The sequence below is a fragment of the Sander lucioperca genome, chromosome 17, assembly GCF_008315115.2.
Source record: "Sander lucioperca isolate FBNREF2018 chromosome 17, SLUC_FBN_1.2, whole genome shotgun sequence".
In the NCBI taxonomy this organism is placed as follows: domain Eukaryota; kingdom Metazoa; phylum Chordata; class Actinopteri; order Perciformes; family Percidae; genus Sander; species Sander lucioperca.
Window position 1 is genome coordinate 26,448,871 of NC_050189.1, and position 24,273 is coordinate 26,473,143.

The 24,273-nt window shown below is 41.1% G+C and overlaps 2 protein-coding genes across 7 annotated transcripts in view; both read right to left on the bottom strand.

Annotated features, from left to right (window-relative positions):
• The window catches only part of cpt1cb (carnitine palmitoyltransferase 1Cb), a 56,661-nt gene extending 53,959 nt beyond the window's left edge, over positions 1 to 2,702 (bottom strand). Inside the window, exon 1 of the mRNA XM_031303763.2 lies at positions 2,484 to 2,702. The gene's annotated coding sequence lies outside the window, so the exon portion shown is untranslated. The remainder of the gene's footprint in view (positions 1 to 2,483) is intronic.
• A 7,539-nt stretch (positions 2,703 to 10,241) lies between these two features.
• The window catches only part of LOC116052921 (serine/threonine-protein kinase BRSK2-like), a 33,571-nt gene continuing 19,539 nt past the window's right edge, over positions 10,242 to 24,273 (bottom strand). Inside the window, exons 12-20 of one of the 6 annotated variants that reach the window (XM_031303760.2) lie at positions 23,526 to 23,676; positions 22,473 to 22,533; positions 19,553 to 20,159; positions 18,160 to 18,208; positions 16,122 to 16,245; positions 13,779 to 13,880; positions 13,085 to 13,193; positions 12,045 to 12,134; positions 10,242 to 11,941 (exon numbers count right to left, since the gene is read on the bottom strand). In XM_031303760.2, coding sequence (XP_031159620.1) covers positions 11,712 to 11,941; positions 12,045 to 12,134; positions 13,085 to 13,193; positions 13,779 to 13,880; positions 16,122 to 16,245; positions 18,160 to 18,208; positions 19,553 to 20,159; positions 22,473 to 22,533; positions 23,526 to 23,676 — 1,523 coding nt within the window. In that variant the 3' untranslated portion in view covers positions 10,242 to 11,711. Of the gene's footprint in view, positions 11,951 to 12,044; positions 12,135 to 13,084; positions 13,194 to 13,778; positions 13,881 to 16,121; positions 16,246 to 18,159; positions 18,209 to 19,552; positions 20,160 to 22,472; positions 22,534 to 23,525; positions 23,686 to 24,273 lie in introns of all 6 variants that reach the window. The other 5 variants (XM_031303759.2, XM_035994158.1, XM_035994157.1 and 2 more) reach the window with 5 other exon arrangements.

Here is a 24,273-nt window from a genome sequence, read left to right on the forward strand (position 1 = left end):
CAACACTGCTTCAATACAAGTTGGAATTAGCGTTGTGACGCCGTTGGCAAAAGTTGCTGATGTAGGCCTCTTTGTAATTTGCCAGAAGGTGTCATAGTGACAAATGCCAGTTCAAAACAGTTTGCGTACAAACAAACCGGTTTAGCCTCGTTCACCGGACCTGTGGAACCAGAAATTGGCCCAACTCTGGAATATTTATCATTCAGCCTTCAGCAGCAGCAGACAGGGTGTTGCCACACCAATCTGTTACTGAGTATACAGAAGCATGACCGTTTTACCTCTGGCTTATGTTTTTGCTCCTTTACTTCCTGTGACCAATTCAAAATGTAGACACATGGCTGCCAACTAAAAAGGAGCTTTAAGTCATTGCTGTGCTGCTCAATTTTACTGGCCAAATAGATGACAACTCAAGATGAAAAAATAAATAAAAAATCTTGTCAGTTCCAAAAGTTCAATTTCTCTAAAGCTTTTGTCAGTGTTCGACAGTGTGTGTGCATGTGAACTGGACAGGAAAGCCTGAGTCGAGGGCTCTCAGAGCGTCCTGTACTGTTAACAGGCAGAGTAATGCACAGCTGTTGCAGATGAATGATGCCTCTGGCACATAGTGGATGATGACATGACTATATACAGTTCCGCTCAAAGAGCCCATTAAAAGTACCGGTAGGTTAACATATAATCTCTGAGGTCATGTTTGTGTGTGTTAGCTGTGTTTGCCGACCTCAATCATCTCTTGCCCTTTTCTCTGTATAGCTAAGCAATTGATTGCTGCAATTTCACACAACTGTGTGTGTGTGTGTGTGTGTGTGTGTGTTTGGCCTGTGAAGCACTTTGTAATTGTCTGTGATAAGGGGTATATAAATAAACTTTACTTATTCATTAGTATTATTATTATAATAGAGGACCCACAAATGATTTACAATCACACCTAACCATTGCCCTGTCCCTAAACAAGCTTAATTCCAGTTTTAACCCAAAAGCCAGACTGTTACCTTTATCCTGACCATGCCCAAAATAATCTAAATCCTAACCTACTTCTAACTTTAACTAAAGGAGTTGAGGTTTCCTTTAACTGTCCATGTTGCAATACGGATAAAACATCAGCTGAGGTCTAAGCCCTGACAAAAGTTGAACAATAAGCGCTTTTAATTTTTTGGAAAAACTAGGTCCATCCCTATGTTCCTGTTAACATAGAGGTGGGGCTCTAGTTGGGGCTTACATTTGAAAAAATAAAAATAAAAAATAAACTCATCCTGAGCTTCCTGTTAGTACAGTTACTCTCTTTTGAGTTTCCTCTTATGATACATTTGTATATTATATATAGTCCATCAGTCTGCTACAAGTAAAAAGTTATGTAGTGGAATCTAGTAGAAGTACTAATGGTGGTGTGTGATTCTACATCGGCTGGCAGACAATGTTGACAAACAGGTTTTACTTGCCGGAGAGAAAAGGCAGGTGGTCAGGCAGGCTCAGCGCGCGGACTGAGTGCGGCGGGAAGAAACGCGCGTGCACGGACACATACAGTACATACAATATCCACATATTAGCTAGACTAGTGTTATAAATAAAGTCTGCAAACTAAGACTATTGTTTATTCGAGGCACGTAAGGGGTTAAACTGTTCATAGGCGTAACACCCAAGACTTTAGCTCTTAGTTAAAATGTTTGTTTGTTTTGGTTGTTTGTTTTCTCTTATTTTCTCTTAAGTTAATTTTAACGTTAGCCAACAAGAAATTAGCTCTACTATCTGACTATTAGTGAATGCAGTGCCGTAATTAGCTTATCTGGAATACTGCTTCTGACAGATAGCCTTTCATATTCGAGAAATGTTTCATTTCAATGTATAACGTTAGGCTGGTATTTGTGAATATGCTAGCTAACAGTTAATACGGCTAACGTCACATAGAATTTGCCAACATTTAACATTTACTCGAATGTTCCGTAACGTTAGATAAGGTGCTGTCAGAACTCCACGTCGTAACACACTTGTAATTTCACAAGTAATTAATAAGACCTAATTAGCTTAAACTGTAAGTAACAACATAAATACAAAGTAACAACAACAAATATACGTGCAATCGCGAGGACTTGTTTAAATGTGGCTGAGCCCAAACCAGTTTCCTTGAAGGAAATAGCTAGCTAACGTTACGATGCAACCATGAAGCTCTCCATCACTGGCGTCACATCATGTTTCAGTGTGGGTGGAAAGAAACACCCACAGCTACCAAAACAACAAATACAAACCAGAAATTCAACACACTTAAGTTGCACAATACTTTTGTGAAAGTAGGCATACGGTGTGTTAGCATACATGCACTGTAGCCAAGTGTAACATCCCTGCTATTCAAGACAGTGTTCCATTCATGCTCGGCAACATACCCCACCCCGCGCGAAGCACAAAAGCCAAAAGAGAGCAAGATAATGCATTCAATTGAAAACGGGGGCCAGGAGCTCGATGAGAGTTTATCAAACAAGACTAAAATGTACCTGAAGTGTCTTTCGAAGAGTTTTCTCGGTGAGAAGGTTGATACAGAACGCCTAACGTCTGTTTGCACCCCTTTCTTCTTCTCAAGCGTGGCACTGAGCGCACACACCCAGTGAAAGCGAGCTTTTGTCAGACGGCCAGTGCCAGTATGAACAGGAGATTGGAGAAGATGAGGCACTGGAAAAGACGGGAGGCCGAACTATCGCTGTGTAAATGTAGGCGTTAACTTTGACGCATGCGCTGTAGCTATAACCAGGGACTATTTTATGACGAGATAAAATAAGGTTACTTTATCAAAGTGGCATAGTAGTACAAACATAATGTAAATTAAATATGCTGACCAGAATCAGGCTGGCCATGTATATGCACATATACAAGGCATTTTACTCTGTTTCCGTTTTTTTTTTAACCCAAATTGTAGCAAATTGTAAAAAAGTGAAGAAAAAAAAAGACTTCTTTACTGGACTGTGGGATAAATGCATCTGCACCTCATTTTATCTAATTAAAAAACGGAGCTTACTTTCGCACGTTTTATTGCAGGGAAACACCTCTGGACACTTTGTTAGTGTCAGAGTGAGAGTTTTCCATTTCTGTCTGTAGGGAGCTCCGGCTATGGAGACCCTCCCACTTCCATGCTTCTGACACGCTCCACGGACACTTTTTAAGAGGAACCATGGCTGTATTACATTAGGCTATAAGATGCCGCGTTCAGGGCCGTATCTAGGGTTTTGAAATTAGTGAGGTCCACATTTGTTTCTTTTATTGGATTACTTCTATACTTATAAATGGATTTCATGCAAAATATTACTGCATTTCTGGACGAGCAAAATTCATACCAAAATGATATATGACTATGAAAATGACACAACTACAAACACTATAGAGCTATACACTACACACAGACTATAATTAAATACATACAGACGGACCTGTTTTCAAAAAGACTTTTATTAAGTATATACTTAAGTACAGTTTTGAGGTACTTTAATTTACTTGAGTATTTCCATTTTTGCTACCATATACTTTTACTCTACAACATGTCAGAAGGACATATGGTAGTTTTTACTGCACTACATTTATTTGATACTTACTGTTTACATAAAAAATAGCCTATATGATATACTTGAATGATATGATGCAGTATCATACTGTACTACTAATCTACCCAGTAGTATACAAAGTAGCCTATCTAAAAAAACATTTTTTTATAATTTTATAATGAAGTATGCCTATTTTTACATCAATGTATTCACTGGTCACAATTTAGTCCCTTCTTTTTCTACTTCCTCTCTCTCTCTCTCTCTCTCTCTCTCTCTCTCTCTCTCTCTCTCTCTCTCTCTTTTTGTGTGTGTTTGTGTGATGTTTGGTTGAAGAACACACTAACTGCAGCCCTTTGCTTACATGCGTCCCTTATGTTGATTTCCTGCATACACCTCTCTGTTCTCCCCTCTTCACCCATGGTCACATTTTCTTTGGGTTCTTCATTTCATTCATGTATAGTTTAGACAGAGAAAGTCTGAAGTCTGAGCTCAATTGTAAAAAAAATAAATAAAGATGAATGTCTGTGACATATTCTACAGATGCTATAGACATTAAAGCTATATTTAAATGTGTCAGTTATGTAATGTTGCTGGTATGATGATCTATTTTTGCTCAGACCTGTGTGCCTCACAGAGAAAATAGACAGGACTTACTGGACACGCGGACTGTGTGGCTGCTCTAATCTGCTAACACAGGCGCCAAAAATCTCCTGTCTCTCGACAAACACACACGGCCTATTCAGCACGCAAAAATAATGTAGTATAGGCCTAAATGCAAAGATGGATGTGTCTCTGACACAGAACATCACTGTCCCCTGATGCCCTTACCCCTTTGACCTATACTTGTTCCCAAACTAGAGAAACCTAAATAAAAACGTGAAATTAAAATAAAATGTAACACACCTTTCATTATCCTTTGCTTTGGAATTGCCATTAGATGTCACACTGTACTTGATGTCTTAAGTGTTGGGGATGTAGGTATTCTGTCCAGTCTGAGTTTTCTGTTGCACGACTAAAACAACTTTTGAAAGTACACATGTTCCACCAAAACAAGTTCCTTCCCGAGGCTATTTTGCAGCAGCATCAGGGCTCCGTCCAGCGCTGCCCATGACGATTGTGATTGGTTTAAAGAAATGTGCTGCGGAGGAGGGTCTGGCTAGTCCACACAGCATTCTGGGATGGTAGGAAAACATGCTCTGGTTTATTGGCATTTCTTTAAACCAATCACAAACGACTTGTCTGGCACTAAGCGCTGTATGCAATAATGGTGCCGCTGCACAATAACCCCAGGAAGGAACTTGTTTTGGTGGAACATGTGTACTTGGGGGTACTGTGGGTCTGGGCAAGCTTCATTCACAGCCCATGTCCAAAGGGGCGTCACCAACGGACGCCACTCAAATGCCTCTGGGCGCAATTAGATAGTCCTTCAACCAGTCAGACCAACGATCCGGGTGACGTAGCAGCTACAGCGGCATCAACGGGTTGCTGCGCTTCGGTGGCCGTCATGTTGAATGTGAACAAAAAGCTGCTTGCCGTCGCTGCGCTATCATCATCGTGTAAAGCCCGCCTCAACGGTTGTGATTGGTGCATCGATTTGGAAAAATTGGAAATGGGCTTGAATAGGCTCTTGTCCAGACTGACTTGCAGAGCAAATCTTAACTTTGCCGGAAGTTTGTCAGGGTTTTCCCAGGCTACATTTTTTGTGTAGTCAACTACTGAAACAACAAACAATTTTGGGCCATAAAAGGAATGATTTCTAAATTTTATTTCACTATTGATCTCTATTATAATTGAACCCCCTTGAACCACCTTTCATCCTGACCGCTGTGACCAATGCATTCGTCAGGCAGCCACTTTTGTTTAGGACAGGTTGAGACCAAAAGCCAGGCTTTTTCCGCACCACAGTCAACCGTTGTAAATACTGGACCAATTTTCTTCACAAGCCACACATCTCCCGAACATTCTGACACTGAAATGGGATTTTTACGACGGACAAATAAGGAGAAAATTAACTTAGTTTGAAACCTGTTTCCGTCTGGAACAAACTCGCGCAGGATCTGGCAACACAGATAATAAAACAAAGAAAATATTAATACAATATGAAAATATAACTTTTCATCCATCCACATGACATTCACTACTTTCAGACAAGGCCACGCCCATTTTAGGAGACAGGAAGTGTGTCCCTTTTCATGGTTTCATACCATTGGTGCTGCTTGTAATACCCTATTTTTGGTTTCAGAGAATCCTTGCTACGGCTCTGTGCTTGAAGTCTTCATATGAACCAGGAGAACTAGCCTATAATAATCATTTTGCTACCAAGTATAATTACTAAGCATTGATATGAGTGTACAATGAAACACAAACACCCATATATATATATTTCCATTGTTGTTTATTGGGCAGTATTTCTCACAGGCAATAATAATCATTGTCATAATAGTGCACTTTTCCTTTTTTTGTAATTATACTACAGACATTTCTCTTCGTCGTTGTCGTCATCATCATCGTCATCAATAATTAGCTGTTTTTCTCGACCCACCCTCCCCCACACACCTCCCTCCATTTTTTTTTGTTGTTGCTTCTGACGTCACAAATTCCTCCTTCTACTGTGTGGATTGGAGGTTTACAAGATGGGTGGTTGGGTGGGTGGATGGATGGGGGGGTAGGGTCATGTGGGTGGGGTGTGGCGGGGTCAGGTGGGAAGGGGAACACGGGCGGGACACAAGAGATTATAGTCGTACAATTCTTACTGCAGAAGAAGAATGAGCAATAACGATGAGAGGAAGAGTGGTACGGCGACTACAGTGTCGATAAAAGATAGTGAACGCTACATAGATATGGATGGCATACAATGGAGACGGAGACAGGCACGCACACAGTGTATACAAACGTATACAGCGTCTGCGTCGAAGTATACAGTGTATAAAATGTATACAAGGGGAGGGGATGAGGGGACGATTATATAAGGGGGGAGGGGGAGATATGTGCAGTTGGGGCAAGAATGGGTGTGGAGAAGTATTCAAGAGATACAAAGAGGAGGAATGAGGGGGGTAGAAAATGTAAAGAGAATGGGTGGATGGGGGTGTAAAGGAGAAATGAGGGAGGGAGGGGTGAGATTTATTTCAATAGGAGAGTTTTGAGTGAGAGCAGGGGGAGTCTCTCAACCGCAAATGTGCCAAGGGTGCCCTTGTGTCTTTGAATGGAGTTTGATGCAAACTTTGCTCAAAGTAGAGCAAAATCTGGAGCATTTTTGCCTTTCTTTCTTTCTTTCCTCTTTTCATTCATATCCTTTAAGTTGCTTATTTCTTACTAAAGTGGATGTAACGTGAAGTTGACTTGGGGGGGGGGGAAGTTAAGTATGTGTGTAACTTTAGGGCGTTTTCACACCTGTAGTTTGTTTGCTTTGGTTCAGTTGGTGAGTTTGTTAACTTTTTCACCGAGGGCGAACCGCACCAGCGGGGCAAACAAACTCTAGTTCGATTCAACCAAACTAAACAAGGCAGGGTGTGAAAGCGCCCCTAAACATCCCTGACCTTTGACTTTTCAGATGTGTGTGGCCGAACTGCTGGGTTCTCCAAACTGCTCCACTTTGAGCACCAGGATGGGGAAAAGAAAGCCTCTGATTACATGAGATAGGGGGGAAAACACATTTTGAATCTACTGTTAAACCAGCGCAGATGGAAAATCTTTCTTGATTATGTCCACCAAGCCAATGGTTTTCTCAGAGCTTCCTAAATGTGTTCCAAAACCTCAACTGTGGCTACGATGCACTTGTCAGATATATTGTCAGGATATTCGGAAAAAAGTTTGCACTGGGATGTTAATGTGTGTGTAATGTGTGTAGACAGATTCTTGGATGTTGAAGTACAATTGCTACCCACACTTTCCAGTTTTCCAGGAATTTGTGAAAGACTTAAAACCTGGCCGTTATAACTGCTAAAGAATGTCGTTTTTTTCCATTCTTGTTCAGCAGCTTCAGTGCAGCGTGAAGAGCAAAGTGGGAATGTGTAATGTGTGCGTTGGTTGGCATGAATAAACGCAGTGTTTCCCAGGGAATGAATATGATATTTGTGTTTTGCAGTCACTGTTAATAAATGATCTAGCATTCCAGTCTACAGCCATGCTAGTAGCTCTGTGAGGCTGTACTTAGCCACAGCGGTGCTTTGAGCTAAATGCTAACTGCGGTTTGGCAGGTATCGTGTTAGCCATGTTCACCTTCTTAGTTTAACTTGTAAGCATGCTATTGTTTGCTAGTTAGCTCTGGACACAAAGTACAGCTGAGGCTGATGGGAATGTCATGTTTTTGCAGGTATTTCGTCATATAAACCAAAGTATTGGGACGCATTTGAACATTGACCGGATGATTGTGCTCGATGTCAAGGGGATCACCAGAGTCACGTTTCCTACGTACATGCAGACACAGACGATCTAATAACGAGTTCAGCCGCTTCCCATTCCTGCTCTCTTTTGCCTTAGGTGTGACTGAAGATCAGATGCCTGAAGGAGTGAATAAACTCAGCACTTGATAAATACCCGGTGGTTAGGGTCTTTTGTTTGAAGGCAGAAAGTCCTCGACATCAAGCTTATCTCTCGCTGCGTGTGTGGAATTGTAGTCGTCATAAAAATGTGAACAGCTATGGTAGACGACAGTGCTAAACGAACAAAACAAAAACCAAACGGGTGTAAAATAAATAAATAAACACAACGTAAAGCTTGGAGGTATTTTTGCAGCACACACAAGTTTCTTCTTTGTTAAAGAAGAACGGAGCGGGGTTGTTTTTCAGGTTTTCTCAGGGAACGCTGGTGTGCTCTGCGGTGTCAGACATCTTTAAAAGTGACATTTCCCTGTCTCGACCCATCGCCTGCTTTCAACAAATACATGTCAAATAAATAAATACATAAATACATTTTCAATAAATATGTGGAAACCAAAATTTGTTTACACTCTTGCAATCATTTCGAGTTTTTTTGACATTCACGTGGTTGGCGCCGCCCTCTATTTTGCTGGTGGCAAACACAAAAACATAAAACACACACACACACACACACACACACACACACACACACACAGAAAGACAGGAGCAGAGTAGAAAAAAGGTATGGAAAGTAAAAAAATCTAACAAGCTAAATTTCATTCTTTATGTGTGGCTTCATTCCCCCCCCTCTATCCAGGCAGTATGTGTGCAGTGTTTTTATGACAACAGACACACCAGAGTTCTTTTTCTTTCTTGCTTTTCTGTTTTTTCCCTTTTGTGAAAAGTACATCATTTGTTCATTTCCACCTGTCCTCCCTCCATCTTTCCTTTCAGAGAGGCAGCAAAGGGCTGAGGCTTTTGTTGGGGCTTTGGTGTCGCCCTGCATCCTTATGCATCTATTGTCAAACAAAAAAGGAACATAGGAAGGGTTTCGGGTTGCCTAATTGTGGGTCGGCTGCCAGCCTATTTATTCTAACTCCACTTTTCCATCATCTTTAATTACTATCATTCCATGGACTTGAAATCTTGTCTCAGTTAAAAGATGCGTTTGGACTTTTCTCAAGTCCTTCATACAATATTCAGAGCCCCATATGTACATTGAAAGTTATTGGTCACTGTAATAATTCCTCCTCTCCATACTGGCCGTGAAGTGGTCCTTTCTCCAACATGACAACAAGTGACTCCAACATGAGAGATAGGAGACAAAATACCACAGTACAAAAATGCACACGACACATATGCAGTTTACAATGCTAACGGTGGCAGATTTACCACCTGAAATACTGAGTCATTCTTGACACAATGAGTCTATGATATTAGATAGAGGTAGATAAAAGTGGGCTTATTATTTACTAGCTAGCGACTGTCAATTTTGCCAGCTGAAATTACTGTGACTGGCAGATTTTATCAGCTGTAAACTAGCTAGCTAATTAAGCTAGCGGTAGCTCCATGAGTTGGCAGAAAATTCAGACTGACTTTTTTTAAAACGAGGACCTTTAAAGAGGTCTTAAAGCCATAGTGCGCAACTATTTTATATAGGGGTGACCCAGAATAGTCGAAATATTCTATGCTTCGATCGAAGGAGCCTGAATCGAATGATAATCTCACAGTTGAATCTTCACAGAGGCTTTATGAAACGAGGATCGTGCCATTTTGGCTATGTTGGGGTGCTCAATGTCGGATTTTACATCATCCATCATGTTTCTTTAATCCTCCGTGTCATCCTTTGCTACAAGAAACTGTGTGGAAGAGGGGTGGGGGTGGTGCGCGATCAGCTCAAACGGGCAGTATACTAGCCGCAGCCGACCTGTCGAGCGCCAGTGTGACGTCATGGGAGCGCCGTAACTGTTTACTCCCGCGTGGTGGTCGCGACACTAGTCTTCACCTGAACAGCGGTGGCGCTAATGAGGAAAGGCTACCGACTTTGCCATTTCTACGGACTAGAAGAAGAAGTAAAAGGTAAACAACGTCAATGCTTCGAATTGATTCGATGACCTACTTCGTCGGATCAAGCCTTTCATTCACCATAAAAGAACTCATCTTAACCCAGTAAGTTTACAAGAGAGACTTGCAGTCACTCTGAGTCCTGGCATCCGGTTGCCCTCGAGCTCGTTCAGGCTTCCTGTTTCCTGCTCGGATGCGGCGACTGTAAAACGACCTTAAGGCTTGTGTCATGTGGATGCGCCGACAGTTTTGTTGTCATTACTTAGAAAGAGACAGAAACTACGCACTATAGCTTTAAGTATGCACTTGATAGCTATATACATAGCATTGAGCTAAAAGTACAGAAAAAATCATGCATGGTATACCGAACGTCAGTTAGGCTAGCTCAGACTGCTAACGCCGCATATTAGCTTGCCTGTGGACTTTGTTCCCTATCTTTTACAGTGGAGTCACACTTGGGAGGGATTCTTTCACAGCCAGCATGTACAGGAGAATATACAGCAAACTATAACTCTTTCAATGTACATATGGCGTATGAATGTTGACAGAACAGAACTGGCTATCACTGCCATCTCTAAGTCAGCTCTACATTTTTTGCTGCTAGTTTTTCTCTTGTCCTTCCTTTGCTACCCAATGGATACCTACTGCTAGCTATCCTCTGTTTAGTCTCTATCTATCTATTCATCTCCCTCTCCTCCGGTGGGAGATTTCACTTGTGAGACATTCTACCTGTGGTGTGACTAGTGTCCTCCAAATGGGGCTAAATCTACCTAGCTATCCACTTTTTCTCCTCCATTAAAGGCAATGCGGTGTCATAGCTTCAGTGTAATTCAGAAATAATTGTGGGAATTTATGTTTCTCAAACACTCGAGGAAAAGTTGTCTTGTCTGTCTCGTTTTGATATTCCCCCTCGCTGTGGGGCTACAGAACGGAGACCACGTCAGATCCATTCTCCGTCATTTCTTTCTCTGCTCTCAGACTCCTTGATTGTTAAAGTACAGCGTTACGTTTGCTAATTATCTACAGATAAAATCCACTTTAACAATCAAGTCCAAATCAAGACTCTTCCTGTGATTCTTTCTCAAAAGACAAATCCTCATTTTGTTGCATTGCTTGAGAAGACACAAGACACTATTTGTCTTGAATTAGAAAGTGAGGAGGAGAGGAGAGAAGGTTTTCCTGTTTGGGTCAGGTTAGTGTTGAGGAGATGTGATGTTCCAGGTGACAGTTGGCTGGTCAGGAAATGATAAAAGAGAATGACTTACGGGACTTACGTCATTGGCCAGTATCTTCCTGGGCCATTTTGACCGACTGATGGAGGTTTCCTCTTAATGTGCTGCATGTGATAGGTCGGTGGAAAGGTTATGTGCTTTCTTGATTCGTCGGAACGGGGTGAACGACGTGTGTGAGCTTTTCCTTTATTTCTCTGGTATGCTGGGGACTTTTTGGGACATCTTGTTTTCGGGCTCCCCCCGGGGGTGAATCTGCCTATGAAGGCTGATTAGAGATCAGCTCAATCTGCCTCCGCCAACCCCACAAGTATCCATTTCTGCTAAAATCAGCCATTTGTGGGCAATTCTCCGTCCCGAAATCAGCTTCAGGGAAAAAAACGTCCCCCTCCTCTTCCATCCCATTGCTTTGGAATAATGGTAGAAAGCAAGGCAGGAAGAAATTAAATAGTGAAGGAAATAACGTGGGTAGGATTGAGGGAAGGAAGAGAAAAAAGGCCAGGCAGGTGACCCATCGCCTCTCTTCCACAACATTCTCTTTAGGGATGAGACTGTGTCCCGTTGGACGACGAGAGGAGTCTGGTCTTGTCTTTCCCCGAACCCTGCCTTTGTAAGGCGGTCCCGCTGCTGCTGCCGCCGCCGGCGCTGCTTCCACTCCCCCCGTCTGCCGCCCGTTCCTTCTCTCCCCGCTCCGATCCGCTTTCGGAACGCCGGGAGGTCTGACGCGAAGGCGTGCTGGGCTGTCGGGAAAGCTGACCGTTCTTCTCATCTGGGGGGCCAGAGGTAAAATCGGCGAGAGAGGACGTGAAACAAACAACTAAACTACTGGTACGTGTAGTTTGTGTGTGTGTGTGTGTGTGTTTGCTTCTTACCAGCCAGTGCCTGCACAGAAGGCTGATCGTGAGTACTCAGGAGCTGAGCCTGGATTGTTTCCACCACTCTCTTGAATCTGCGACTGGGACCTAATAGAAAAGAGAGGATGATCTCGTCACTCATTGTCAGGTTGCCCGTTTTTTTTTTTTTTTTTTTAAGTCTAAAACTGTGAAAATTAAAACTCCAATTTTAAATACAGAAACAGAAATTCAGCTTCAAGGACAGCGGTGGAAGAAGTATTACTTAAGTAAAAGTACTAATACCACATTGTAAAAAAATACTCTGTTACAATACTCTGTTAAAAGTCCTGCATTGAAAATGTTACTTAAGTAAAAGTATGTAAGTATCATCAGGGAAATGTACTTAAAGTATTAAAAGTAAAAGTACTCAATGCAGAAAATCCTCACATTTTAGAAACTGGAAACGTTCCAAACAGTTCTGTGTTTAATCTGCTAATCATTTCAGATGGACTTTTAGGTCTGTATATTGTTGGATAGTTAAATTTATAATAAAACATAGTATTTTATAAACTTAATGTGTTTTTTCTTTTTGTGTGCAAAACTCTTAATTTGTAAAGTAACTAAATCTGTCAGATGGATGTAGTGGAGTAAAAAGTACAATATTTCCCTCTAAAATGTAATGGAGTAGAAGTAGAAAGTGGCATGAAAAGGAATGACTCAAGTAAAGTGCAAGTACCTCAAATATGTACTTAAGTACAGTGAGTAAATGTATTTAGTTCCATTGTACAAAGGATAAAAATGGAAAATAAACACTAAAACTGAAATGAGCATGCATTTAAAGACCAGAGTCCATACTTTCAGCCTCATGTTCCATATATTCTAGGATCTTTTTAAAGATATATGTAGGTTTTTTTCAAAAGAAGAGTGTGTCTCATATCGATGAATACGTTTAACTGACACACACACACACACACACACGCACACACACACACACACACACACACACACACACACACACACACACACACGATGAAGCTCTACATTCACTCTCTCTCTCTTCCCCATAAACACTCTCCTACCTGTTATTAGAGTGAAGGTGACGCTGTAGATGCCCATCTCTCGTTTCCCTTCCCCCTCTGCTCGTTCCCTCTCTCGCTCCCTCTCTCCCTCAGAGAAAGCAATGTCCACCTACAGGACAGAAGGACCATGTATTATTAGTTTGTGTGTTTCTCTCAGTGCTTTTTTAATCTCGGTGTCCCTGGGTTGGATCTGGAACTGCATTTAATACTACCACTGGGACTGGGGGGCACTAAAGTTGCACATTTTCCAATTCTACACATAGTGGCTTCAAGCATAAAGCTGTAACATTACTTAAATGCTCTCAGTTGTTAACCTATGTAACTGTAAATCCAAAGCAGAACAAAAGAACATGCAATATAAAGTCAAATATGATTTGACTACATGGGTGTATGTATATTTGTATTATATGAACAAGCATCATACATCAAACATTCATAAATGCTGCTTACATTTTAGCTAAAGCTGCTTAAAAAGTTTTGGATTGCATGCTATTAGATGTACATTTTGTAGTGACGCTATTGAATTTCCACGATGCTTACATTGAAACAATCAAAATATTCACAGGGAGCACTGAGACATTGACTAGAATTTGATATAAACCTCTGTGGGTTTAAATGTTGTTTTTTTCATTTGTAAAGATTGAGTTAGGAGTGTTGGTTCTCAGGGCTGAAGAGGGTAAAAATGTAACAATACTTGGAACTTGACGGGCTTCTGGAAGACCGAGGGGCCGCCAGAGGACTTGTACTCTGCCCGGAAACTGTTCTGAGACACCACACTGTGGCTCAGGGATGGGATCTGGAGAGGCAAAAGAAAAGGGTGACACTCAGTGAAAAAGATCAAATACTCAATCTGTGCCTTTAAAGAGCAGCTATTATACTACTTTTCCGGTCTTAGTTTTTGATTCAGGACTCCTATAGAGCAGCCTGACATGATTCACGGCATAATAAACTATGTAGATCGTGGGGAAACTCTTCCCGTCATCTGTGCACTTTCTGCAGCTCCTCTGAAAGCTTGGTTTAGGTTATAAGGTTATGTAAATCATTGTGTAACCTAGCCAACACCCTAGCAGCACAAAATATGTTGAGCTTGCTAGCTAGCAAGATACAGTTCCTTTAGATACATTACAGAATTATATGTGCTGCTTAACCTGACGTTACCTTACTTTATAAATGACAGTTAATATTAAGGTTATATTGTTTACCTTTGGTGTTATCGGTGGGGGCCGTGTGGCTTAGCTTATAATAGGCCTACTTATACAGCGGCAAGGACATGATACACGTTATTACAACAATGTTCAACACGCATATAATGTTATTTTTTTCATGATTGTTTTGACCACGGATAACAGCGCAGGGCTACCCCACGATTGAATTGAACAGTAGTCTCGCATTGCCAGACCTTCCTTTACAGTGCTGCGGAGGAGGGTCTGGCTAGTCCACACAACATTCTGGGATGGGAGAAAAACATGCTCTGGTTTATTGGCATTTCTTTAAACTAATCACAATCGTCAAGGGTGGCGCTAAGCGCCGCACGGAGCCATGGTGCCGCTGCAAAATAGCCTCAGCCTCAGCCGCAGCCTCAGCAACCCTGCAAGTGGAACGTTGTGGATATAGACTAGCAAAACTGTATGTGTATGGAAAGTCAAGTCATGTTATGTATGGTAAGTTAGCTAGCTTGCGCACCCCACTGTCCCTCTGCCCTTTATCCACTGTTAGGAGACTTTTGCTGGGAGAAGGGCAGGTCCGGGGACAGATGGCTTGCTAGTAAGCTTGCTAATTCCACTATGCTTTCATGCTAAAATGAGCCAAACAAAGTTGTCACTCATCTGGCAAAAAGGTGTGTGGATATAGCATCAAGTTCTTACATTTTACTCATTTAATGGCTGGCTATTTAGCTAGCTAGCTTGCTCATTCATGTTACACTTGTTGCCACCACAAAGAGATAACACTGTGGCTATTTCATTCAAATTAAATGACATTAAGTAATAAACATAACGAAACGTAACGTGAAACAAAACTTTAATACATTAACTCATCCATGATAATTATTTCTACCTGAGTCACGTCAGATAGATTTTAGACTACAACTCCCATGATCCCACGCTACTTCACGACATCATCAAAGTCCGACATCTTTCTTTTGTTCTGATTGAGGGACCCCGAGAAGTGATTAGGCTCGTTCGAGATGAGCCAGATCTGCGCAGAATTGATCACCGGCGATCGGTGCCCAATGCATGCCGGTTAGATTTGTGTCCGACTTGATCCCGACTTGCTCTGACGTCATGCACACGTGGGCAACGATAATCTCACGAGATCAAGGCGGCCACAGTTTTTAGAGCCAGGCGCCGCAGTTGCTCTCCACCAACTGCAAGACCCAGGCGGACCCAAGGCATGCTGGGAAACGCCGGCCTCTCAGCTGATCTAACAGCTGATTGGTTCAGAATCGACTCAACATGATGACGTTTTATATAAACTTTTTATTGATTTTGAACTGCAGGTATTTTAACTGCGATTTGTCTGATTTAAAATCTTATTCTGTACAAACCACATGTTGTGTGGCTGGTAGCTACCTTTAGAAGTCAGAGAGACTAAATCTGTTAAGATTACAGATAATCTACAGTGTGTTGTTAATTAAAATCAGCAACAGATCGCATGTAGAGCATTGCGACAGCTACTCTGTCATAATAAAAACAACTGGAGACTGTGTAGGAGCTGATATATGGGTCTGATAACATTTTATTAAATCGGAATCGGACCACAATGTTTGTGTCACTTCCTGTTCAGCCTGAAGGCTGCTGGAAACGGCTGGAAACTGTCTGACTTGAGAGCGGATTTTTGTCACCGCCCCCGGCTGCTCCCGCCTGCTCTCGTCCGCTTTACAGGAGAGGCGCAGTTCATCTTGAATGAGCCTACTTTCTACCATGGGTCCTGGCGTTGAAGATATGTCCACTATTGCCTTTAACGCCACAAAGGGTTTTCTATAGTAATGCTGCAAGTTGTCTTATTTAACCTCTTTTTTAAGCTGGATTGTACTCACTGAGAGAAAAGCATGGACGATGTCAGCCTTGATGGAGCTGAGTGGCTTGTCTCGAATCATAACAAAGATCTGCTCCTCCTTCTCCAGGCTGATGAAGTTGCCGAACCAGGACTTCTTAGCCAGTCTGCAAATTAAGTGTTTGATATGTAACAGATTAGATCCATTCCCACATCCTTAATGAGTAGGACTGGGTATCATTCAGAAATGTTCCATACCGGTACGAATACCAATACTCTGAGTTTGATACCGGTTCCTGAGGGATACTTTTTTTTTTCGATACCAAATTTTCAATACCAATTTTATGAAATCCAAATTACAACATTAAACATTACGGCACAATCTTTTTATTTATTTTTCAGCTCGTACTACGTGAGCGTCTCTGTGTATGTCTATCTGAGTTTTTCCTGCCTCTCTCTACGACGGTGTAATGTTAGACAGCCAATCACACGCATTAATAGATCTTAGTAAAAGCATGCTGCATGCTTATTGGCTCACGGATGCTGATGAGATTTGCTCCTTAGGTATTAAAATTTCAAATTGAATGACGGGGCATTTTTATACTCGATACTCGATACTACAGAGGCAATTGGGAAGGTGCCTGAAAAGTATTGAATTCGGTAACCAGCCCTAATTATGAGTACAAATTAACTAGTATACAAAAAGTTATTTTAAACTGGCATATAATGACTGACAGAGTTCAGTCAGAGACACTCACGTCAAGGAATTGACATTTTGGTTATACAGTTAAATTTGGCAGTCACAAATTCTGCATGGGAGAACCAATGCCCCCTTAACAAACACATACATGAACATTAAAACTAAATAATTCCAGGAGATTGGGGTGGTGGAGCTAACGGCATAACATGAAATGAATAGTGAAAGTGTCACTGGTATGGATTTGATTGGAGGTTACTTGTCAGCTGGTAGTCAATATGCTGGTGAATGAGCCAGTGATTCTGAAGCAGGAATGGAAAAGCTGATAGCAATCAGTTAATGCTGATTTTTCTGACCGGTGATAATAATGCAGTTTTCCATTATTCGGTAAATATAAGGGAGGAGGGGGATGCTGGCGGGGAGTGTTGCCGGTGTCGTGCCAGAACCGTAGCCTAGCTCTGACAGTGGACTTTCCCCCCATTGCATTAGATTTACAGTTTTGTAATTGCTTTATTTGGAACTTGGATGATGGCGTTTTTTTTTTTTTTTTTTTTTTTTTGTGTGTATTATTGTTGTTTAAATGTAGGCTATTAAATGGCTATTTAAAACATATGTCCGGAACTTGTTTTATATGGTTGAATTCTGGAATATTAACGGCCATATTGGGCGTCAACAAGTCTAGACCCTGGATGGGCACGCACCATATTTAGAATATTTTCACTGCTCTACCTTGCCGTTTGACAGCCCTTACCAACGGAGGAACTGAAGCCGTTCTGTGCTCTCTTCAAAGCCACCAGACTCTTTTGACAAAAAGAGTAAGGTTGCCGGTCTACCACTGCCTCGATGGGTTAGTTAGTTTGTGTTACTGGTGTTTTAAAAGGATTCGTTTGGATTCACCAGAGATAAAGCAGTGAAAATATTCTAAATATTGTTTTTTTAAGGTGGGCCTTTTTTTTAGGTGGCTAAAATATGTTTGCTTAGCTTCTGTGTCGGTACTCAGATCTGCTTCTACAAACTGGGGGGCGTGCCAACTTCCATCTACAGTAGGTAATGTAGGTATCTTATACAACCCCACTTAAAAAAATCCAAACTGTCCCTTAAAGATGGTATAACTCCCAAGATGAAGACTTAAGTACTGAGCTCGGGAAGGAATTACAGAAGCCTATGCTTCTATACTACTAGGACCAAACCAAAGTTGTCAAATTGAAATGGAAAGTTCTATCTCGATTTTGGAAACAGTAGTTAACAAAATAAATCTCTGTCCTGAAGATTGAAAGCCCAAAATCTCTAAATGCTACTGAATGGGCCTTGTGATGACATTGTTTTGTCAACGAACTAACTGTAAAAAGTAGAGAAAGACAAACTAAGACATGTGTGGACTTACTCTGGACTGGACTCTGGAGTCAAACTGGACATATCCTCTGATGTGGGGACTAAAAAAAGGAAAAAGGGAGACAAAGAGAGAAAGAAAGGAGAGAGAGGGAAAAAAAAAGGAAACAGGCAGTGAATCTTGATGACATGCCCTAATCTAATTGCCCTAATTACAGATTATCACAGCCATTAGTCAACACAGCCACAGGCTCCAGACTGGGACATGTGGTAGTTTATGGTAATAATAGATTGTATCTTGGATGTGAATACAGAGTAGGAGAACTCTGATTTTTTTAAGCTATTAAGTGAACATCAAGTTCACACTGATGGAGAAACATGTTACTTCATCCCACAAATGCAAACTTTTTTTGATATGTAACAAATTAGTTCCATTCCCACATCCATTATGAGTAGGGCTGGGTATCGTTCAAAGATTTTCCATACCGGTACCGATACCAATACCGGGACTTTGATACCGGTTCCTGAGCGATACCTTTTTCGATACCAATTTTATGAAATGCATTTTAACAAAAAGAAATTACAACATGTTTGGTGAACATAAAGTTCACACTGATGGAAAAACATGTTACTTCATCCCACAGATGCAAACTTTTTTTTGGGTTGTATTATCTCAACCAATCAGTGGGGAGGATTCACACCACCATCACTTACTGTGTCTTTGTTTAGACCAGGGGTCTTCAAGGTTTTTTAAGCCAAGGACCCCTTAACTGTGAGAGACGGAGCAGGGACCCCCTACTACATATACTGTATAAAATTAACTTTCATAATAAACTGGCTCTACAATAATGTGTATGGTGGCCCAAAGTCTTTTTACAAACATAGTACATAGAATACTAAGATAATCGAAATAATAGTTATTGGCATGATTTTGTAAATCATATTTTAATGTTCAAACATACATGTGGCCCAGTGAATCCTTAGGATTACCTGTATCTGTGTATCTGTGGATGGCTACCTTAGTGACTACCTTACCTATAGACCAGTAAGCCTATCATCACTGTGTTTTTTTCTATAAATAGGTTGATTTATATGTGCTAATAATATGTTGGATTTGTGTTAAGGCATTTTAATTTTTGACAAAATATTATATAATTAATAGAAATTATTATACATTATACCATAATTTGGCCCACCCCTGCAGTAACTCTGAGGACCCCCTGTTGAAGATCTCTGGTTTAAACCAAGGCCTCCCAATTTGGGGCCCGCAGGCCAAGTTTGGCCCCTTTGTTCGTCACAAGTTTTATCTGTGACGAATTACAAGAATTACAGTACTCTTTAACATCAACATTTATTTTTGGCCCGTGGCCTTCCATCCAGATACAATTTGGCCCTTTATATGAAAGAGTTTGGGCACCTATGGTTTAAACTTTTTCGACCTCACTTGCCTTGCAGTTTGCGCCGATGGAAGCGTGGCGAGCCCAGAAGGTTGTTTTTGAACGAGTTGAGTCTTGTTCTCCAGTGGGCGGAGCTCGAGCCGGCCAGACTGCCACTGCCGCCCGGGCTGGAGGGCGGCGTCAGCGAAAGCGAGGCCCCGCCGGCTCCGTCCGCTCTGGAAGAAGAAGACGAGGAGGAAGAGGAGGGAGGGGTGGTGGAGGAAGGGTGTTGGATTTGGTGCACAGGCGTGCCCAGCGGGGTGGGCAGCGGCGAGCCCTGCGGTGTGACCTGCGACACAGGAGGAGGGGTGGCAGAGGAGTTAGAGGACGAGTGGACGTTCTTGGACTTAAAGACAGACGGAGAGGGGAAGTTGAAGAAGCGTGGGATGGGAGAGAGGAGTGGAGAGGGGGATGGGGAAGGGGAGCGTGGAGTCTGCAGAGGGAGGGACTTCATGGAGTGGAGTTGGGGCCGGTCGGCGGGGCCCTTTGAGGGCAGGGTCTGTGTTTTTGGGTCGGGTGCTGGGCGGGTAGGCCGAGAGGTGGTGGCACTTCCTGGTTTGGGGTCTTTGGAGGAAGGAGCGGAGGTGACTTCTGATTGGCTGAAAGTGAAGACCGGGCTCTGATGGGCAGACAGAGAGAGATGGGGAGAAGGAGGGAAAGAGGGATGGACAGATGAGAAAGAGAGCAATGGTCATGAATTATGGCTTAATGGAAAGGGTTCTTCAACAAGCCTAGATCAGATGCACCAAAGGGAAGATGGATTTGGTGCATCTCTATTCTTGGGTATAGTTATGCGAGTTATGTTTTAGTCCCTTTTTGTCCATGTCAGCATGTGCACACAGACTTTTGTCTGAGGCAGCATGGCGTGTCTATGAAAAGAAAATGTGTATGACTGAGAATGTGACAGTATGATGGAAAAGCATAGCTAGCAGTGACAGTCCGAGCAAGGGTTATCACACAAAAACACAGCACCACAGGAAATTTGTTTTGGTGGTTTTGATGGCAAAAACTCTTTGTATATAAAACTCTATTTATATATTGAAGCTGCTGATAATACATATTTGTTGACTTCATATTCTCTATGTTCAATAGGAAAAAGAAACAGCTTTTAGTCCACAACACACAACACTACAGAGAGCTAACAAAGACCAATTGACTAAAATTGATAAACAAAAAATATGTTGCCTTCTGGATTACAAATTGAAGGATTAGGCTGGAATTATTCTATATTTTTCTCAACTATATTTTTCTCAACAGTTACAAAGAACAAACTTAACTCCAAAACTCACTGGTCCCTATTGAAGATGCATATGTTTAGTTTGAATGCCGAGTATATTCTTTAAACAGTAGTAGTTTTTAATCAACGATTACTAGAAAATAGTGCAATTATTAGGGAATATTTTCAGCCGCGGATGAATGCACATTTGGTACCTTAGTTATTATTTAAAGCAGCAGAATGGTGTATGTGGGATTGATTTAAAATAAACCACAGCGCCCAATGTCCATGGATAGAAAGGAACGCGTTACCCAGAGCAACTGTATGGCTCATTGGTGTGTTTCAACAGTTTTTGGACAACAATGAAGCTCTATGGCACAGAAGAATAACATTTATCAGCCTTGTAATACACAGAAATAAAAAAACTTCGGTAGTTCAATTCATTCTTTGTTTGTTTTTGTTTTTTCATGGGATTTGTTGACAATTACAAAAATATGATCATCCTAATCCCTCAAATGTGCTTACATTGTACATACAATGTGTACAATATAAGGAGGGGAAATATGACGGGGAAAGTCTGAGTTAACTCTAACCCAATTTCTGAAGTGATCTTTACTGTATTGCAGACATAAAAGGAAGACGTACCCCCAACAGAAGTGAAAAAGCATTTATTATTTTTTGCAATCAATGTGTCCTACTCTATGCATAAAAATAGTTTGTGTAGAGTGTGCTTAGGTCAGCCTAACCTTAATTTCACCATTGTTCCATCCCAGTTCTACAGTCCTAATGCACACCAGAAAGCTGTCTAATTCCAAGTAGGCTAAGCAAATGTAACTCCAAGATGGTTGCATTATATGTTTGTTAAAGGAATAGTTCGACATTTTGGAAAATACCCTTGCCAAGACTTGGATTAAAAGATTGATAACACGCTCATGTTTCTACGGATGTTACATCCGGTTAGCTTACAGCTTAGCATAAAGTCTGGAAGGCAAGCCTGGCTCTGTCCAAAGGTAAAAATCTCACAATAGTCATTATTTAACACATTATATCTCATCATTTGTGCTAAACTAAGCTAAGCTAAGCTGAGCTAAGCAGCTGCTGGTAGCTTCATGTTTACTGTATAAGCATGAGGGTGGTATTGATCTTCTAATCTAACTCTTGGCACAAAAAGGAATAAGTGAATTTGTCAAAATGTCAACCTGCTCCTTGTAAACAACAGCTATATCTCTGAGATGCAAATCATGAACCATATAAAGATAATGTGTTCCCTTTGCTCATTAAAAGTTGTGTCACTGAATGCAAATAGATCACTTTACAGTACAGTATATGTAGAAATACCCTTCACCCTTTTGCTGCAAAATTCTATATTTGATGTAGTTTTAGGATGCTAAAAATGAGTGAACAGGGCACACTGCACATTAATGCAACTTTCAGTGCCAATCCCCCACTCTCATGAGTGGAGATTAAAATGGGTGAGATTATTTGGGAGAAAGCAGGTATCCGATGTTGTAGCTTCAAAATCTCACAAGTTCTTGCAACATTAGGTTGGTTGATTAAAGTGTAAGCAAGTAGATTGTTATTTATTCAAAACTTTGAATTTGCTTAGGAGTCTAATTTGAACTCGGTTGAACCCTGATTGTGAATACCAAAGCAGCTAGGTCAGAGGCAACGAGTAGTGGTGTACCACAGCTGAAGAGAGTAGAGTGAAGTTCTTACCCTGGGACTGCTGAGAGGACTGGAGGACAGGCCTGTGGACGCTCCACTGACTGAACGAGACCTTTTGAAGACAGCAACAAACAACAACAGTCATTGAGGTGAATGGGACATCAGGTGCAACAATCAAAAGATATTCTGTAGTTTATAATTCTAGTTTGCTCTAAGGTTGAGCTTGCTATTGAGCTTGTTACCTTGCAACCTGGACCATATGTCCCCATGCATTTGGGTCTAATAGACTGATGTGAACAAAAATCTTTGAAATTGGTTTGGGTCTGGATTTCCAGGCTACCAGTATTGAGCAAGAACACAGTAACCGGGCCGTCGCGAACCGGGCTGCAATGTAACCCAATGGGGCAATTGTGCACCCTCGATTTTTTTCCACTAAAAGTGATCCTAAAAAAATCTGACAGGCTCAGATTGTTATTAAAAGTGTCTGACAACATTATGGAAAGGATTTCTAAGGAGGTCGACCTTTCTGTTTTTTTTTAAACATAAAACCAACCCGAGAAATTGCGTTTGCTAAAGCCACCAGTAGATAAACTGTAATTTTATCAACTTAAAATACACTTCATTCAAAGTCGACAGACACTAAATAAAACTATGAAAAGCCGTTTCGGTTTGTCTTTCCACTTTTCCAACAATCCCAACTCTAGTTTTGTTTGAAATAAACACATAGTTTACCGATTTACACGTGAAAATATGATGGCTCTATACACGCTAAAAGTATTGTTTTTTTAAATGGAGTCTGGTGGGTTTAGCGATAGCCATCTCAGAGATGTTTCTGGTTATACAAAGCAGATTTTACTCTTTTAAAAAAAGATCTATATCTGTAGGGATCATTTCCATAGTGTCCTAATGTATAGGGTTACATTGCAGACCAGTCTGCGGCTGCCTTTCACAGCGTTCACGCTCAATACTGGACCAATTTCAAAGATTGTTGTTCCCATCAGTCACTTACACACAAAAACAAAAAACCCAAAGTTACCCTTTAACTTGGCTGTCCACAATCTCCATCAGTTAAAAATATGTCATATGTCAGTGCTGGTTTCTTACCTCTGGCTGTGTACATTAGTGTCCAGGGCCCTGCGAGGTGGGGTCGGAGACCCCTGTTCTGTGACACTGAGGACCTCTAGGCTCTTCCTCTCTGGACGACAGCGGCCATGACGCGTCAACATGGGGGAGTCCACACGCTTCCTGGGTGGGTCTTGGAGGTCAATAACATTAGTAAAAAATAAAATAGAAAATAAGAATTTCATCCTTCATCACTCCCCCCCATGCAAAATCTTTATAGCTACAAATTTAGGTAATTGTATGCGTACTCTACCTATATACAGTGTTGCTTCTATATGAATGAAGCAAGATCAAGATGATTTTTTTCTTTTGCGATGTTAATTGCTTGTGTATTAAAGACAATAAAGTTATTTTTTAAAATCTACTCATAATTCAGACTAGAGCCCGACCGATAAAGGATTTTTAAGGCCGATGTCGATACAAATATTTGGTGATTTAAAAATCTGACATTCCGATATATCGGCCGATATATATTTTAAAAAACAAATCCAGAAACGCGTAACAAAACATAAACAGATTTCTCTAACATTAGTTATTTGTAGTTATTTGAGTCCTCACTAAAATAATATGATAATGCAGTTTAAAAATAAACTTGTGTTTTATTGTCACAACAGAACAGAGGAACATCAAAATATATGAAAGTTCTGATAAATAAAATGTATAAAAATACAAACCTAAGATATGAAACTTAAAGTCCTTTGAACAAAAACACAATAACAAAAAAAAATCC